The sequence below is a fragment of the Seriola dumerili genome, unplaced genomic scaffold (genome assembly GCF_002260705.1).
Source record: "Seriola dumerili isolate Sdu_G_001 unplaced genomic scaffold, Sdu_1.0 BDQW01000149.1, whole genome shotgun sequence".
NCBI lineage: Eukaryota > Metazoa > Chordata > Actinopteri > Carangiformes > Carangidae > Seriola > Seriola dumerili.
In genome coordinates, this window is record NW_019174404.1 from 6088061 (window position 1) to 6106052 (window position 17992).

Here is a 17992-nt window from a genome sequence, read left to right on the forward strand (position 1 = left end):
TTGGAGGCTAACGTTGTTTCATAATGAGTGCGGCTAGCTCTGTTAACAACAGGCCTTTGAGGGGGAAACCTGAGGAGCAGAGCAGCACCTCTTTCCCACAGAAAAGAAAAACACCTTGACTGAAATTCAGAAAATACCGAGCCATCCTGAACTGGTGATAGCTGCGGCACAGAGCTGAAAAAGAGATGGAGGAGAGAGGACTGGAGGGACAAAAAGAAAAGCAATGAGGGTGCTGACACATCCTGACAAAATGGAACAGGGAGTGTCACTCAGCACCTCACACACTAATGGGCATACACTACATACACACATACGCATGCACACACACACACACGCACACACACACACACTCACATACATGCTGCACATGAGAGCTTTGCCTTAAGGACATGGCACCTGGATCTGAGCTTCTGCTGAAAGCAACAGATGCCAGAAATACAGAAGCGCATATAGAGCGAAGGACAAGCAGGTCACACAACCATACTCACTTTCACACACACCACAGTTCAGTTATCCAGGCCCGAATCTGGCAGACAGAGGTGAGCTTATTACTAATCCCAAGTTAATAAAACCCCTGACTGCATGTGCATTTTTACAAGGTGAGCCTGCCTGCCTGCCTGCCTGCGTACATATGTGCGCACACTATCAGCAGGCTTCCCAAACTCTGCATCTTCGTTAGTTTGGGTTTTGTCTCCACAGGGAAATGTTAGTAAAAGGGGAAGAGTTTTATTAGAGTGCTGCATGATACCAGCTGTCTGAACTGGCTCCCTTCTCCAGACCAAGACACTCTTTCCCCCGTCCTCTAGCAGCTCCTCAACATTTCAATGTCCTCTACTGCTGTTCCTGTGTGCAAATGTGCTCATCCTTACATCTCTGAGGCGCTCAAGCTACAAATTTGCTAAAAGAAATCCCACAAGCCACAAACACAGACTTATGTGCTAATAAAATGGCAATTGCTCACATATTTATAATGTGGGTGTGCATGCTGGAGGTAAGCGCCCCCCCCTACCATATGTCTGAGTATCTGCCTATTTATCTATGTATCTTCTCTGGTTGCTGCCTACTGCATCACTCACACCCTCTCACCACCGCAACAGCTGCCTCTTGTCAACGTCGCTCTGCGGCAGCTGAGGATGAGGGGTGGAGTGCGAAATCGCGTTTAACTGCCTTGGTTCTGGCCGAAGGGGAGGTGGGGCGGCGTGGGGGTTGGGGGGGGGTTGGTTAACAGAACATCAGGATCCTATTTAGACCAGAGCGAGGCTCATGAGAGTGGGACAGGGTGTCGGCTGAGTATGCTGGGGGAGGAAGTGGGAGGTCATGTGTCTGCGCATGTTGATCTGTATGTTTTTTTAAAGCGTGCTTAATCACAGCTGCTCTGTTAATCTCTACTGCCTTGTGTGCATTTGTAAATTGTCTTTAATGTGGTGGTTTGTATTTGCCACTGTTTCCATCAAAGACTCTGTGGTTGTGTGTGACTGAGTCTCTCCTCAGCAGAACAGTACAGTACTGTCCTCACGCACCTCCAGGTTAAAGGTCAGGGCTGAGGCATGCGGCTGTCCACATCAGTCCCTGTCTGACACTTGACCTTTGAACTCTCTCTGCCCAGGCCTGCTGCCAGCCTGATGCTTTTTTCTTCACTGTGGGATGCACAAACTGAGGAAACTGATGTGCCATCTACTGTTGGCTACAGTGGACAGACTATACCATCTGTCTTCTGAAGTCCAGGATCCCCAGGAGACCAACGGAAAACTTGACTCTGACAGTAACTAGATATGAGCTGGCTCTGAGTTGGTGGTGGAAAGATTTGGTTGGTTGTGGAGGAGAGGAGATGGAAAAATGAGGGGAGAAACTGTGAAACCGGTAAAGAAGAGAGTCTAATTGACGTTCTTTCTGGCAGAGACCAGATCAGCATTGTATAGAATATATTGTATATAACCGTGTTGATTTCACTTTATATCTCCTCCTCACATTGACAGTAAAGCAGAGAGTTTAACTCACTCCAGAAGATAACATTAGTCAGAGACTGTATTCGCCTCTGGCTATTTTGTGTGGGCATTTAAGACAGTAAATGAGATTCGGAAAACATCTCTAATGTATTGTTGTTAGCTGGCCTGGGAATTATGACTCAGAATCAACTTAGCATAATGGACTTCTCTGTTTATTTTTCATTAAATTATATGCAAATTGTGTGAAAAACTTACAGAATAGATGAAGGAGAAACAGATGCAAGGTTTAAAATGTGTCTGCAGACAAGAGTGTATGACCACTTCTAGCATCTGAGGCTCTACTCAGGCTCAGCAGTGCTTTGAGCTAATCATGCCAGCAAGCTAACATGCTAATGATAACTACAAATTAAACTATAATGTTTACCATGTTCATGGTATAAGTTGAGTGTGTTAGCATGCTAATTAGCGCTAAACACAAAGCACACTCATGAACCAAACTATTGGACACTTACATAAATGTCAATGCAAAATTTCAAGGCAATCCATCCAATGGTTGTCAAGACATTTCACTAAAAACCAATTATGTCAATAACCTGCAGCTAAAAGTAGGAAAGGTCATGGGATTACTAAAGTCTGTAGGATTCATCTGCTGGAATCCATGCATGTCCGTGCAAAGTTTTGTAGCATTGCATCAAATCGTTGCTGAGATATTTCAGGACCAAGAAACAGACCATCAGACTACTGACATCCTAAGAGCCACATGACAAGCATGGCTCAAAAAGGAGTGCAGATTCTCTGTAACAGATTAATGTAAGCAGATGGATCTTCTTCATTTTGGATCAGTTTTTCTCATTGTCACTGTCCACAGAGGTCTTTTTCTTTGGTAGCGCATCATTTCAATAAAGGAAATGAAAACCACATTACACATGTGTTAATAGCTGAGGATAGTGTGTGTGAATTCAGTCCAGGAGATGTTTGATTTCACCATGATCAGCTCTGTTTCACATCCTCACTTCATTGTAGGCGCAAGAACAAAGCCTCATCCCATGTTGCAAGATGTGATTTCAACAATTTGGGGCCACTTGCGTCAAACTGTGTATATAATAAGTGTGTATAATACAGATGTAGCAGAAGAATAATTATGTTTTTGTTATTGTTGCATGCAACTAAATACACACATACTCACTAATCCATCAGACAGAGCAAGCCATGTTGAAACAAATTAACAACATGACACCATAATGGTTTTGCTGTAGAATATATAATAGAAAGTCTGGTGTGTATTTGCAGAGAAGTAAATGTTGCAATAAAGTTGAAGAATTACAAATGATAGGAGTCAACCCGGCTAAGATGATGTTTTTTTTTTCCTCAGCAGGAGAGCAAATAGCCTCCAAACAGCTAAGAACATTGTGCACTTGAACGCCTCGCACCAACGACAGCATGCAACCCGGCACAAAACCCGAGCCTCCTTCTGCTCCCGTTCTCTCAGAGGTAAACACCTTGCGTTGCAGAGGGCAAAATAACAACAGGTTGTTGTTTGTCATTTCAGAAATAGTCTGTGTTGCAGCTGAAGCATACCAACTGGCCTGCTGTCCATGACATTCCTAAATACCACAATACATTATTGTCACTGTGTATGTTCGAGTGTGAGTGTGTGTGTGTGTGTGTATGTGCCCAGTGAGTCCTGTAAGGCAATACATTGTATCCTTATGTGAGGTGTGTTTAAAGGATCCATTTAAAATTTTGATTTATCATAGCTGTAATACCACAGAAGAAGTCTGTAGTGTTTCCTATGTCACTGATTCTGCCCTCTGTAACAAGTAGAAGTCCATACTACTCTTCAACTACATTTCTCTAGCTTTTACAATGACAACATAATCAAGAATCCCCTTACAGAGCAAGTGATTCCAGATAAATGTATCTCTATCCTTATCTTTAATTTCTTTAGTGAGTCAAATAGATAAAAGTGATAAATAAAATGGGAATTCAGTCTGATCATTGGGCTGCTTTTTTTTGGTGGCTGACCAGTGCTGCTTCATCAGAGTGTGTAGGAAGCCTACCAAGCTGCAGCATTCATTTTTAGTATCAAAAGCTCATTTCCTGTGGGTTTGAAAAGTGGCTGGTAGTTTCCTCCTTTACAAAGAACAGCAACTGTGGTCAACTTGAATTGATGTCAGTTAGCTTTTAAGTGAAATGTCACTTTATCCTCTTGTTGTTTCAACTATCTAACCCTGGTGGCAGGTTACATATATTCAGAGCTTCATGATGGATCCCTGTTGTGGATTGCGTGTTCCCAGAATTATCAAAGAAGGGCAACATCAACCTGAAAAGAGGTCTGATCAGTCAGTACAGGTGGTGAACGTGCTGGACATTTCAGAGAGTGAAATCTCTGTTTATAATGATGAAATTGAAACATTTTACCTGAACCCAGCTGAGATAAAGTGCACTTCACTTCTTATTTTCTCCTGATGCACTCAGACACATAAGCCTAAGCCATAATAAGCACAGGCGCGCATTCATCCCTGAGCAGTCATACTCGTCCAAGCCCCTGTCAGCATCCCCGTTGAAGTGTCTCTGCCTCTCAGACACATTCAGGAAGAACATTCCTGATTTTACATGCACATTAGCTACATCAAGATAATGTAAATTATCTGTGCAGAAGAAGTGATTTCATCTTTTTGGGAACACATTCAGAAGATTAAAAGGGAGTGAAGACAAAAATATCTTGTTCGAGCTGAAGGAACCAACTGTGCCTGTGACAGACCCAAATAATAAAACTACTGTGTGCGCATTTTCTTTTCACCACTGCCAATTAGCCAGTGTTCTGTCATTTCTTCTTGCAGCATGACGTTGTAAAACATCCGTTGCATCTTTTCATCCAAGTCCTGGTTAATTCCTGATACATTTCAACTGCAGGGGCTGGAAAATAAGAATGGAGAATAACAGAGTGAAAGCAGTTAGTTCAAGGCGCTTTTTATTGATAATATATCTCACCACAGTCGACCCAATAATTTGTCCTCAAACGTGTGTGTCAAGGCTGTGTCAGGAAAGAGTGAACAACGAGACGGGACCTCACTGAAATGGAAAACCTCCATTTCTGCCTCATGCGTTTAGTCATGTTAAATGACCATAAGTGTAATTCCAGTCAGCGACACAAGAGAGGGGCCCTCTCTCTGCCCTCCATACCACAGACTGGAGGGAGACGCCAGACTAACACACAGGAGGGAGGGAGGGAGGGGGCAGGAAGAGGGAATTTTAATGCACACTCTCTTACACCACACACACACACACACACATGCACACAAACACGAAAGCACATATATCACATTAGCGTTTACAATTTAAGCTTTCTGCTGACACTCTCATTCAGAGGGATTTTTGGAAAGTGAGCAAGTACGGCATCTGTGTCTGACTTAAACTGATCTTTTGAGTGTGAAACACTGACCCCCCCGTAGGATTTAGGATTACAAGATGACGGCAAAAAAAAAAAGTGTGTAGTTTTGTGCATCATGAATTGGGGAGAACGGGGTGAGTCGAGTCAGTGGGTGAAATGAGCCACCTTGTGTCTCAAGGTAAGCATAAAAAGTAATAATGGTGAGTAATCATGTGACAACAAATTAAGGAAGTATAGTTCACATTACTCAGTCTGTTCCTCAATCCATTGACTCAAGCACATGGAGAGAATGGTAAGCAAACCAGAGGGGAAAAAAAAATTATTTTTGTCATGCCAAGGGAATTCATTGTGTTCCTAAAGTTATCAGTCTAGTATCTTTTGTTTTGAGGGTTTGCTAAATGGCATTAATAAAAATCCAAATGAACTCAAAGTTGTTTGATTTTGTATCATTTTTATATCAGTATTAACAGTGGGGCTATATTTACCCCATCCCCATGTTCATTTTACCCTTACCTTGGGACAAGTTGTGCCACTGTGACGCGGAGGAGGGGGATAAGTCAGGGGATAAGTCAGGGGATAAGTCATGCTGGCAGCTACAGCTCGGGGCTCGGCTCCGGGCGGAGCGGAGGCAAGCTTGCTGCCTTCCCTGGCATCTAGCTAACGGGGGCTAGCTAATATAATAAACATAAAAATAAACATTCAGCAACTCGGTAATTTCATATCACATAACATATGATCACTGTTAATATGATGAAGAATAAAAATTGAATTCTCCAAAAAACGTTTTCGTTGTGTGATTTAAAAAGAAAACTTACATAACTAACATAAATTTCCAGTCAGACAAAGGTCATGTGATAGTTATTTTGTGTCAGGTGTACTTGGAACATGTTATTGTACTAGACTAAACTAAAAGTTCTGTGTGCAAGCTGTTTCCAATAAACTTTTAAGTTGAATGAGCGAATTGGGATTTAGGCTACGCATGAAGCAATGCAGCTCAGTCTTTCTGCATTTGCACAATAAATTTTTTTCACTGCTTACATCCCATTGAGCTTTATTCAGAAATTGCATTTTATCAGATAACCTGTTTTAATTTCCATGGGTACATATCAACCGGAGGCATATAGTAACTATTATTTGAAACAAATATTGTTTTATCTTGCAATAAAATTATTAAATATTAAAAGTGGCTCATGTCTATTCTCCCCTAACTGTAGCTGCAGTCAGACTGAAGTGTATTAGTTGCAATGTTACCATGGCAGAAATGAATAGTACCACTTTTGCAGCACAAGCCACCTCCACCCATATGCTTACTGTGGAGCAAATAGTCTGTTTTACCATAATATGCATTATAAAAACCCTACATACAATTTCTACCAGGTTACACTGTAAGCTAAAGTAGCATAAGGCACAGATAAAATCCTTTGTATGATGATGGCAGAAAGAGGTTAAACAACATGAGAGTGCATTAAAGGAGTAGATTGACATTTTCATAATTGTATGTATGGTAAATATGGCACTGTAAACGAGAGAATGTTAGCTTAGCTTAGCATGAAGACCAGACACTGCTTGCTGGCTCTGTCCAAAGATAACAAAGCCTGTATGCTAGCAGCGCTAAGGTTTACAAATAAACACGTTACACCTTGTTTGTGTAAAAATATCAGATGATCATTTTTACAGTGTGTTTCTATGTGTTATTATATTATGTGACTATTTCTTGGCCAGGAGCTGAAACTTTCTGGAGTCTCTGCTGGTTGCCAGGCAACTGCCAGCCCTGAAATAGTCCAGCACATAACTCCATGTAAAATCACAAATTGTCATTTTTACACCTAAGTTTTGGGACTCATCACACAAACAACTAATAAGTTGTTAAGTAGTGAACGTTAGAGGGGCTTTCTGCTGAGCTAAGATAACCAGGTCTCGTCTGAAGCCCTATGTTGAATAGACAGACAAGAGAGAGGCATCACTCTACTCATCTAACTCTTGGCAAGAAAGGTAATAAGCTTATTTTACAAAATGTTAAACTGCTCATTTGAGTCTTTACAGCCATCTGGAGTTCATGTGTGAGGTCATGGTAGAAGGTCATCACCCCATAACATTTGCTGAGCAACTCAACCGCACAAACAACACATGTTCTTACATTTTGACCATTTCCAATACTCACACAAATTGCATTAACAATTCTTATCAAGTTTTGATATAGAACATTACAAAGTCATTTTTTTTTTTATTAAAGAGATCACTATGACTTTCTGTATTCACCTTGCCATGTCTTCTCCTGAGAACCCCACTCCGGTTTTTCCAAGAGGCTAATCTGACATGGTCTAGTGGCCTGGCTGCTATGTTTTGGAAAACGGGCCCAGTGCAGGGGTCAGATCCTCATCAGCTCTGATGTTTGTTTACATTCTCACACAGGGCCACCAGGGACAGACAGTGGCCATTTAAAAGTTAAACCGTGGGAAGAAGCAGGGCGATAAATAGCACAGAGAGAGAGAGAGAGTGAGGCAGCGATACTGAGACTCTTTGCCCTGTCTACACAGGGGGCTGTGGCACTATTGACTGCACTGTGCTGCTCTTTGCCTTTCTGTGACTGTGACCTGAATTCAGACCAATCTTAAAAATCTGTCATGGGGTGTCACTGTGGCATTAGTGGTCTAGGATGCAGACCACATAACTACAGTGTCCTTGATTCAAAATGGCCAAAAGAATAAACTTGAAAACAAGAAAATCTTTTGCTATCATGCCAAGTCATTTCTGTAATTGATTTAAAAGTCATGCATGCAACATATTCTCCCGGGTGGTTTTGATCTTTCAGTGATTTCTCTGATTTATGTGCTGGCCCAGTGTAAATATTCAACACTACTGATTTTGCTGGACACTTCAATGTCAAAAAAAAAAACTCTTTTATCTAAAAGCAGATGCAGAAACAGAAAAGTCCGATTTCACAGCACTGTGGAGGGATCGATAGCCTCTGAACGGTAACTTTCACTACTAATGCCTTCCAGTGAGACCTCAGTCCACTATTGATATCTTCACATGAAAAGGGATCAATAGTCAGTGAGAAAGGTGCTCTTGATTTTTCCGCATGTACAGGAGCGTCACTCCACCACATATCATTTACCCTCCTGTTCAAAGCTTTTAAAAAATGCAACCAATAGGGTTTTATTGCAAAGTTTGTTTGCTTTTTAACCACATCATTGAAATAATTGTTGTAATTGGCCTTTGCAGCATTGACAGCATGAGGAACTTTTTAATGTTAATGATAATTAACTAATGGTAACAGTCAATACTCATTTATCACCAATTCATAATTACCAATTAACTAAGAGGCTGTGTATTAAAAAGAGTAGATGCACTATGGTTTCATTAGCAGTTATTAAACTTCTAGGAGCATATTGCTTTAATGGCTTGTTGCATTAACAGGAAATTGTCAAATTAAGAGTTGCATGAAGTGTCTAAAGTAACTGTTGAAGAGGAGGCAGTGTTGTTAGAAAGTGAAAGTGAAAAGAAATGATAAATTTAGAGAGAACTCACCTCCATAGGTTATATTCTATTTCTCATGGGGAAAAAAGGAATTCTGTTTAAATTTGATTAGGTACCTTTTTTTTTTTTTTTTTTAACAGTTAAGATTTTCAATTATTAAAGCTATAAAGTAATAATTAAACATATAACGTAATAATCTCCAAGCCAATTTTCTTCCTTCAGTGATTACATCTTCACTTTACATTGTCTAGTAAAAATATGGATAAAATGAGATTTAATGTGTGGAGTCCTGGCTGCAGTCTGCAGCTCTATTGTGCCTCGCCGTGGTCACATATATGTAATACAACTTTGTTCCAACCAAACAGCTGTCACATAAAAACTCAATTTCCCAGATGCCCATTCGTAGTTGCCTTTCTACCTGCCAAAATAAAAGCATGAATCTTGTCAAGTTTCTTGATTAAAAAACCTTTTAAGGGTCAGGCTGAAGAAGACGGCAACAGTAACTAAAGGGAAACAACTGTAATTAAAAATAACAACCTTATTTACTGACTGCAAAGTGATGACTAAAGGCTTCATTCACAATTCACAACTGATTTCGTGGAATAGGTAAAAGCTGCATTAGAACAAAATGTCAGAAACGTTGGTGGAAACGTTTCTGTCAAACAAAAAATAACCCACTGAAAATATAAGAATACGATTTTATTTTGAAGTTTTGCTACGGAAGTGTTTAATTCCATGCTTCTTGGCTTTATAGTACGTTTCTAGTGCTAACTCTGGGCCCTGGTTGGCCCTCCCAGTCCTCCTCAGACCTGCAGAGTCAAATCAGCCAGTACCAGCTGCAGCCAGCAGAGTCGTCCTGGATCCTCAGTCCTCTGGATGTGAGCACAGGGGCTTTTCATGAGTCACTGAAAATACTGGAGCTGTCACATTCAAGATGAGGCTGAAGCCAGTTGTCCTTACGGTGTTACTGACGGTGGCTGTCGCTTATTACGTTTACATCCCGCTGCCTGATGCCATCCAGGAGCCGTGGAAGTTGATGATGCTGGATGCTGGGTTCCGGGCAGCGATGCACCTGGTAAGAGAGGAGGTGTTTTCATAGGGAATAAATTCTGGTGCATGTTAAGGTGGTAAATGGACTGTTGTCACAAACAGGTGAATGCAGCAGGTGTGCAACTACACATTTCTTTTTAGCTAAATAAAGAATATATTATTGACAGGAGGTGTTGCATGCATGTGCTGTATGTTTGAAAAACGAACAGCTACTGTACTATCAGGTGTGAAATAGTGTGATAGTGTCGCCTGGTAACCTTCAGCACATTTACACACCTTCCCTCTGGACACTTGGACTTTAATCCCACTGACTAACCCTGTGTTGGAATTATGCCAGCCCTGACAAACCCAACCATAATATAGGCCACTACAGGGCTTGTTGAGGCTAAGTAAGAAGATAATAACTGCATGATCAGTATCTTACAATGTATATTTATTTAATATGAACAAGCATGTGACATGCAAAGGTGTAAAATCAGAAATCTGAAGCCCATCATGTCCTGAACCATGCACCGGTATAAACTGAAGTTATGTGTAGTCCACAGTGCTTCTCTTCACCAGATGACAACATGTCTCTTCATGGCTGTATCGATTCGGGCTCATTTGTAACAGCAGGGTAAAATGTACAAACTTCGTGAAAGGGCTTTTTCAGTCCCTGAACATTTTTTGCTTTCGAATTTTTCACACTGTCACAGTTCTAATCATCAGAGAGTGACTTTTATTCTGGGCCTACATGAGGACAATGAGCCTTTCACGTTCACCTTTGATCTACATTTCAAAAGTGGCTGTCTAGGTAGTCAGTCATGACATCAGTTTCATGTTACCACACAGTTTGAGAGAGGCTGCAGAATGATGTGCTGTACCTATAAGGTGTTTACTCAAAATCAGATCATACTCTATACACAAGTCATTTAATATTTTGTATACTGTATGTGCACTGAGATAAGGTGGTTTAACTTGTTTACAAAGCAAATAATCCTAATTCAAACATTTTCTAAATCAAATTCAGTTAGCTGTGTTTTTTAAAATGTGTCCCTCTAACCTTTAAAACAGCATATACTTTGTCTATAAAGTACTCTAGAAGAAGAAACCAAACTGATCTTCACCTGCTTTAAATTGCAGGTGAAAGCATGATTTTGATGACAGAACAGAAAAGAATATAATACAATGCAAATGTATTAAACGTCGGAGAGGAAAACTGTCGTTCAACAAAACATAAAAGCAGCACAAGAACATGCAACATATAGAACAAAGTACTTGAAAGAAGTATACAATACAGCACACGAGTAATAAAGTCAGATAAAATACCTCAAACAAAGCATTTAAGTTGTGTGTAGTCTACAGTGCTTCTCTTTACCAGACAAAGTTAAAATATAACTTCTTTTTTAATGTTTCAGCTAGGAAAGTCTAAATAAGATCTGTGACTCAGGTTTTTGCTGCACTCAGAATGACATACTTCTGTATTTCAAGTGCAGTCAGTTAATAAAGTAGATCCAGTGGCATCGATCCAATGCAGGGCCAGTACTGACTTTATTTAGCTTTAGATCAGGTGTCAGCTACTGTCGTTATAAGAAAAGTGTTTATACTATCGGTCTCATTCATTCAGTTTTTAGTGTAACAGCAATCCAGACAAAAATGATTCCAGTGATTTTACGAAGTGAGAGGTTTACAGATTTTAAACCGGTGAAGAAGGGAGCGCTGGTCCTGGTTCTGTGTTCAGTATCAGCAGGTACAGAGCTGAGGTATCGGAATCGGTATCGAGAGAGAGAGTAGGTGGATCCCTGACTGAAAGTCAAAGTCAAATGTCTCTTCGCATTAATAAACATTTTCAGCCAAAGTGATAAAACTATTATTACAATGAAACTATTAGCTGGCTGGATCTAAGGCCTCCCTGTGCCAAGCAGCTGTGTGTTCTGGCCTTGGTTGAGACAGTCTGAGTGTCGAGACAGTCTGAGGTTATTGGGGGAGAGGGCAGACACATCAGTAAGACAGAGCGCAGGAGGACAGAGGCGACTGGGTGAGACAGTTCTGCCAAAAGACGAATGCATTTTCTCTTTTCCCATATTCCGTTCTTGTACCCGCTGTGTTCACTTTTTGCCTAGATATACCCTCAATCTTTCCTTTTCAGGCTTCTTTGAAGGACTGGCTGGGCTTGGACCATTACGTCAAGTCTATCAGGCGGACCACAGAGGGCTTTGAGGGCATGATAAAGGGGCTGGACACTTCTGAGTCCAACGGAGGGGTCATGCCCGGAGTGAAGGTCAGCGACATGACTTTCGCCGGCGTCCCGGTCCGACTTTATGAGCCCCCGGCTGGAGGGGAGGGCCATCTGAGGAGAGGGTTGATGTTCTTCCATGGAGGAGGCTGGGCCCTCGGCAGTGCCAGTGAGTGTGGACGTTACCGTCTTAAAGTATAATCAAGAGTTAATCCTTAAAATAGAGAGACCTGCAGAATTTCATCCCACAGTCTTCTGCTGTTTTTTTTTTTTTAACCACATAACTACAAGTTTTTTGCACTGCAGGTGCAGGTTGTTCCAACAGTGCGAGTAACACAATATGCACACATTTTCTCTGTCAGTTCTGTATGTCTTTTCTTGCATATTGCCCAGCATCACTCAGTTTGAAAAAGGCTCGTTTTTAAGATCTCAAGTTTGGCCAAAACCTCTAAGAGGAATGATTTGTCTAGATTCAACAAGAGGAGTTTGTGTAGTAACTTTCTTTTGTGCCTTCCTGTAAATTTTCAAATAAACTGATGATTCAACAGGACATCACTTTTGTTCATTTGACTTTTCCACTCTCCATCCTTCGCTCCGTCTCTCTCTCACCTCCTCAGAGAAAGGCTCATATGATGCCATCAACCGAATGGTTTCGGATGAGCTCAACACTGTCGTGGTCTCTGTTGAGTAAGTGTGTTTCAACATTTCCTCTGCTCATAGAGAAAGTAAACTGATCCTCCTGCGGTGGAGTTATCCTTTAAGTATAGAACATGTGCTTACAATCATTTTCTAAACCTCAAGTAAATCATCATTTACGATCAATGTCTGTGTAGGTATCGCCTGTATCCAGAGGTGCATTTTCCAATGCCATATTTAGACTGCCTCGCTGCTGCCAAACACTTCTTGTCCTCAGAGGTTCTGGCAAAGTACGCAATCGACCCCGAGCGTGTGGCCGTGTCAGGAGACAGCGCTGGAGGAAATCTGGCTGCTGCGGTCGCTCAGGAGGTAAAAAGAAGCCATCTCCTGTAGAAATGTGTGTCAGATTCTAAATATAATCCAATGGATTAAAGTGCAAAGCCTCTTGTGTGTCTTTATGTTCTCCAGATTTCCATAGACGACACTGTGACCGTGAAATTCAGCATCCAGGCTTTGATCTACCCGGTGCTCCAGGCTCTGGACTTCAACACGCCCTCCTACTTGCAGAACCAAGACATGCCCATCCTGTACCGGCCCGTCATGGTTCGTTTTTGGCTGCAGTACTTTGGTGCTGACCTCTCCTTGCAGCCCCAGTTGCTAGTGAACAACCACAGCTCCTTGCACGACTCAGCCATCACCCCTGAGCTGAGGTCGCGACTAGACTGGACCGTGCTCCTGCAGCCGAAATACAGGAAGACGTACAAGCCCCTCATCGTGGAGAAAGGTTCACAGGGGCTCGTGAAGGAGGTGCCGGGGCTGCTGGATGTGCGGGCGTCACCACTGCTGGCAGGACCAGAGGTTTTGGCGAAATGCCCTCGGGCGTACATCCTCACGTGCGAGTATGACGTGTTGAGGGATGATGGGCTGATGTACGCTCGGCGCTTACAGGACGCAGGGGTCACGGTAACCAACGAACACTACGAGGACGGCTTCCACGGATGTTTCAGCTTCATAGTCTGGCCGTTGGACTTTGATGTAGGGAAGAGGGCGCTCAGAGGTTACATCAACTGGCTCCAGAACAACTTGTAAGAGTGTGTGTGCGTGTTTGTGCAAGTGAGTAATGGGTGCATGCATGTGTGTGTGTGTGTCACTGATACAAATGCACTACCCCTTGATTTGTGAATTATAGACTTGATAAAGGGCTCTTACATCTATCTGCTCTTTGTGTTAAAAATATAAAAGCTCAGGGCCCTCATGTATACACACACACACACACACACACACACACACACACACACACACACACACACACACACACACACACACACACACACACACACACACACACACACACACACACAGATTTACACTCTGCTGACAGTGGAGAAGGGCAAATATAGTAACATCAACTAACACTGTGACCAGCTCATAAAAAACTAACATCACATCCACAAGTTTAAAAGTAATAAGCTGGTTCCACATCAGTACAAACTTTCATATCCACACGACAAACAATGCACGAGAAGTACATGATTTTCTATTTTTTAATTTCAAAATCATAACCCCCCCAATCAGAAGTTGATGTCAGCAGTGGTTTGTTCTCTTGTTGTTCACATGAAACACAACTGACAAAGACATTTGTAAATTGATATTCTTTCTTTCAATAAATATGGAATTCATTACCTTTCTTAAGGACAGTATTTAACTTTGTGTGTGTTTGACAGCTGTAGTAAACACCCATCTCATGCTCCCTAGTCCCTGCACGACAATAAGGTGAGGTCTTCCCTGACAAATGATGCTGCCACTTGACAATCACAAAGAAAATGCACTGTTTCCTTCAGCTTTATTCCAGTTATTACCCACTCTGTGTTGTAGCTACGGGATATTGTAAGTATCTGGCCTTAGGCTACTATGAGAGAAATGTTTTGCGGTTTAAATGCCTGAATAAGAATAACTATGGAACATGAATTAATCACTGAAGTTGCATTCACTTGTCAGTTGCCGTTCCAAAAAGTAGTGGTATTAACCCCCGCGCCCCTACTGGCTGTACTGGCTCTGCTGGGTCAGCACTGTAAAGTTGTCTAAGGTCTTTGTCAGACGTCTCACATGAATGAAATCACTCCTGAAAAGTCGGGAAAGTAACATACATGACACCTGAGGTGCAGCAGTTATTCAAACTGAGAATCTCCCGAGATTCATTTCACATGACACAAATTCCCTCCTGTGATTTATTGAAGGTTGTCAATAAAAACATCACATCAAACTCATGAAGCACAGCTTTTTTTCTGTTTATTGGTTAACCTAAACCAAAGTTCCATCTGCAAACACTCTGTTAGTGTAGCCTACCATCAGTCTGTGATTTTAAGTATATGTCAAAAGTTATTTTCTTACCACGTGTGTTTTGTTTTTATTTTCAGTGAGTGACATTCACGTTTCCCAAAATACCTTTTAACTCATAGTAAAAGGTGTGAATTTACCTGCAGGTTGTGTGTGACAGAAGTGACTGTTTTGCTAGTGATTGTTTCCAGGATGCTCGTGCATTCATTAATCCTCCAGCCTACAGTTTTTATAATGCACCCTTAGTTGCTCCAAATTTGCATTGAAATATGTGTAAATTGCAGATTGTTTTTTTCTCTTCTCCTAATCACAAATATTTTCATAAGTCTGAAGCTAACTCCTCCAGGCCTAACGTTAACACATGCCCACTAATAAAATTGATCTATTAATACACCAGAAAGGAATGAATAACGCTGGGGCTTTGATGAGCTTACAGCTGCTAAATACATAATGACCATGCTATTATCAGAGAATGCAAAGACTCTCACAGCTGCATCAGCTTTCAATACATTTTCATGATCACACACGCCATTGCCCCCCCCCCCCACTCCCACCCCCACCCACCCACCGCTTAGGGGCTTCAAGAGAGTAAAGTGCATTCCTGGGTCACTAAATCCAGGAGCATCAATAATCAATACAACACTGCCCTCTAGTGGTCTGCTAACAACATGGATGCTCTATGTTCTTAATGTAAAACACATTTAGTATTCTTAATATTTATGGGGTAACAGTGGTGAAATGTAACTAAGTACATTTACTCAAGTACAGTTTTCAGGTACCTTTTTCTATTTTATACAACTTCAATTCAAAGGGAAATCCTGTTTTACTGACCTGTCCAGGGTGTACCCCGCCCTTGTCCAATATCAGCTGGGATCGGCTCCAGCCCCCAGCGACCCTATAAGGATAAGCGGCATAGATAATGGATGGATGGATGGATGGATGGATGGATGGATGGATGGATGGATGGATGGATGGATGGATGGATGGATACCGTTTTACTGTAACTGCAGTACATTTATGTGGCAGTTTCAGTTACCAGTTCCTTTTATTATGATTTAGCTTTTACATATGACCATCTTATAAAATATGACTTGATAAAATATGACTGTTATAGATTAAACAACCAAACAGTTTATAAAGTAGTTGAAAATAGCGCCACCTCTTCAACCACCTACAACAGTAAAGTGCTATACTTACATATTAATACACCAATAAGAACAATGCAATAATAGACCATATGGTCATAAAATACTCACGTCCCATTTGCCGGTATGACACGTGGGGCATTGAACACATCCTTTGTTAAATTTAACATTATATTTCATGAACCCTAACAACTGCTATATCTTAGTCAAAACCCTAATTACCTATTTAAAATCTAACTCCATCCTTTACGATTTTATTTAGTACTCTTTTGAAATGATGGTAGATTGAGTTAGATATTAAACTGTGTGTATTGGCTCTGTTTCTATGCTCCCACAGTCACATAAACAAACACCCTTCCACTGACAGGCTCAGTCATTGGCAACTGTGTGTGCATTGTGCTGCCGTAGCATTTTTGCCTGTAGTCTTTGTTTTATGAAGGAGACAATGAGCAGCTGTAGCGCTCAGGCGGGAATTTAGGGAGATTCCATGACTTTACCGAGAGGAACGCTGGGAGGAGAAGCCTCAAGGGAGAAAAGAGAGGAGTGGAGGGCAGAGGAAGGTGGATGGAGCATGATCCATCCTTTTAATAGATTATGTGTCTTCTGGGTATTATACAGGCTCTCCGCTTCAAAGGGGGAAACTGCTTCCATTCCCAGTGAAGCAACAGCTCTCCTTATGCTTTCCTGTTTTCAATACTTCCTGTAACTGATTTCAGATTTAGGGGTTGGAAAATACTTTACGTTTTAAGTCATAGTGTATAAGAGTTTCACAGTCAGAGCATGTGTTCCACACAAACACATGAGCTTTTGATGATTTTGGTGTTAACCAAAGTTATTTTCCAGTTTCAGGGTTTCAAAGTTATGCTCCCTAAAACCTCTGGTTCTGATCCTATTTATAACAGCCATTCAATGTATTTACATCCTGTGATTACTTGGCTTTACAGTAGCTGTCACTCACAGCTGGTGGATTCCTGAGCTGGATTGAAGTTGTCTTCACAGACAGGAGGGATCCACAGGAAACAATACATGCATGTAATCCAGAGTTACTATTAGTTATTTTATCTCACCAATATCTGCCTCACTGTTTTCTGTTCACTCTCCCCGTCCACAGGAATAAAAAAAAAAAAAATACTGAATAAATAAACTATTCCTGTTTATTTGATAAACAGGAATAGTCCTGCACTTGAGCCTTCCAATTACACCACATGTCATTTTTACACTTTGGTTTTTGTGTGGACAAAACAAGATACAACATGTTATTTAGTGATCTTCACAGATGCTGGTAGGTAGATTTTGTTACCTTTAGAAGGAACCAGGCTAGCCGTTTCCGCCGTTTCCAGTCTTAATGCTAAGCCAACCGGCTCCTGTCGTCATGGAATCGATCCTCTCAACTTGACCCATTTCTTTAAGTTTGAACCAGCCAGGGCCTGCTGCATGTGGACATGTCTGACAGAGGTCAAAGGTCACCGACTGATTGAACCTATGAGAAGAAATAAAACAAGTAGAAAGATATTAACGAAACTGTTCAAACACATTTCCACACGCTGTCTCTTTCTGCCCGTTTGCCATGGTATTGTAGACAGGCATCTCTCTCAGGGTGTCATCTTCCCTGCCTGAGGCCAGAGTGTCTTAATTTATCACTCACTGTCTCCCCTCCTTCTCCCTGACAAGCCTGGGAACTGACTCGCTTAATGGAACTGGGCAGGGACCTCTTATCACGTTCTCTTCCGCATTTTCAGATTTTGATCACAGTGGAAACAAAGTAAATACTTTTTTCCCTCAGATGTGG

The 17992-nt window shown here is 41.5% G+C and overlaps 1 protein-coding gene across 1 annotated transcript; it reads left to right on the top strand.

Moving 5' to 3' along the window:
- The first annotated feature begins 9605 nt into the window (after positions 1-9605).
- Positions 9606-14021, top strand: LOC111225577 (neutral cholesterol ester hydrolase 1-like). Its single transcript, XM_022750536.1, has 5 exons — positions 9606-9895; positions 11999-12254; positions 12703-12772; positions 12919-13090; positions 13190-14021. The coding sequence occupies exons 1-5, from the start codon at positions 9755-9757 to the stop codon at positions 13808-13810; spliced, it is 1260 nt and encodes a 419-aa protein (XP_022606257.1). The 5' UTR covers positions 9606-9754; the 3' UTR covers positions 13811-14021.
- Positions 14022-17992: the final 3971 nt, after the last annotated feature.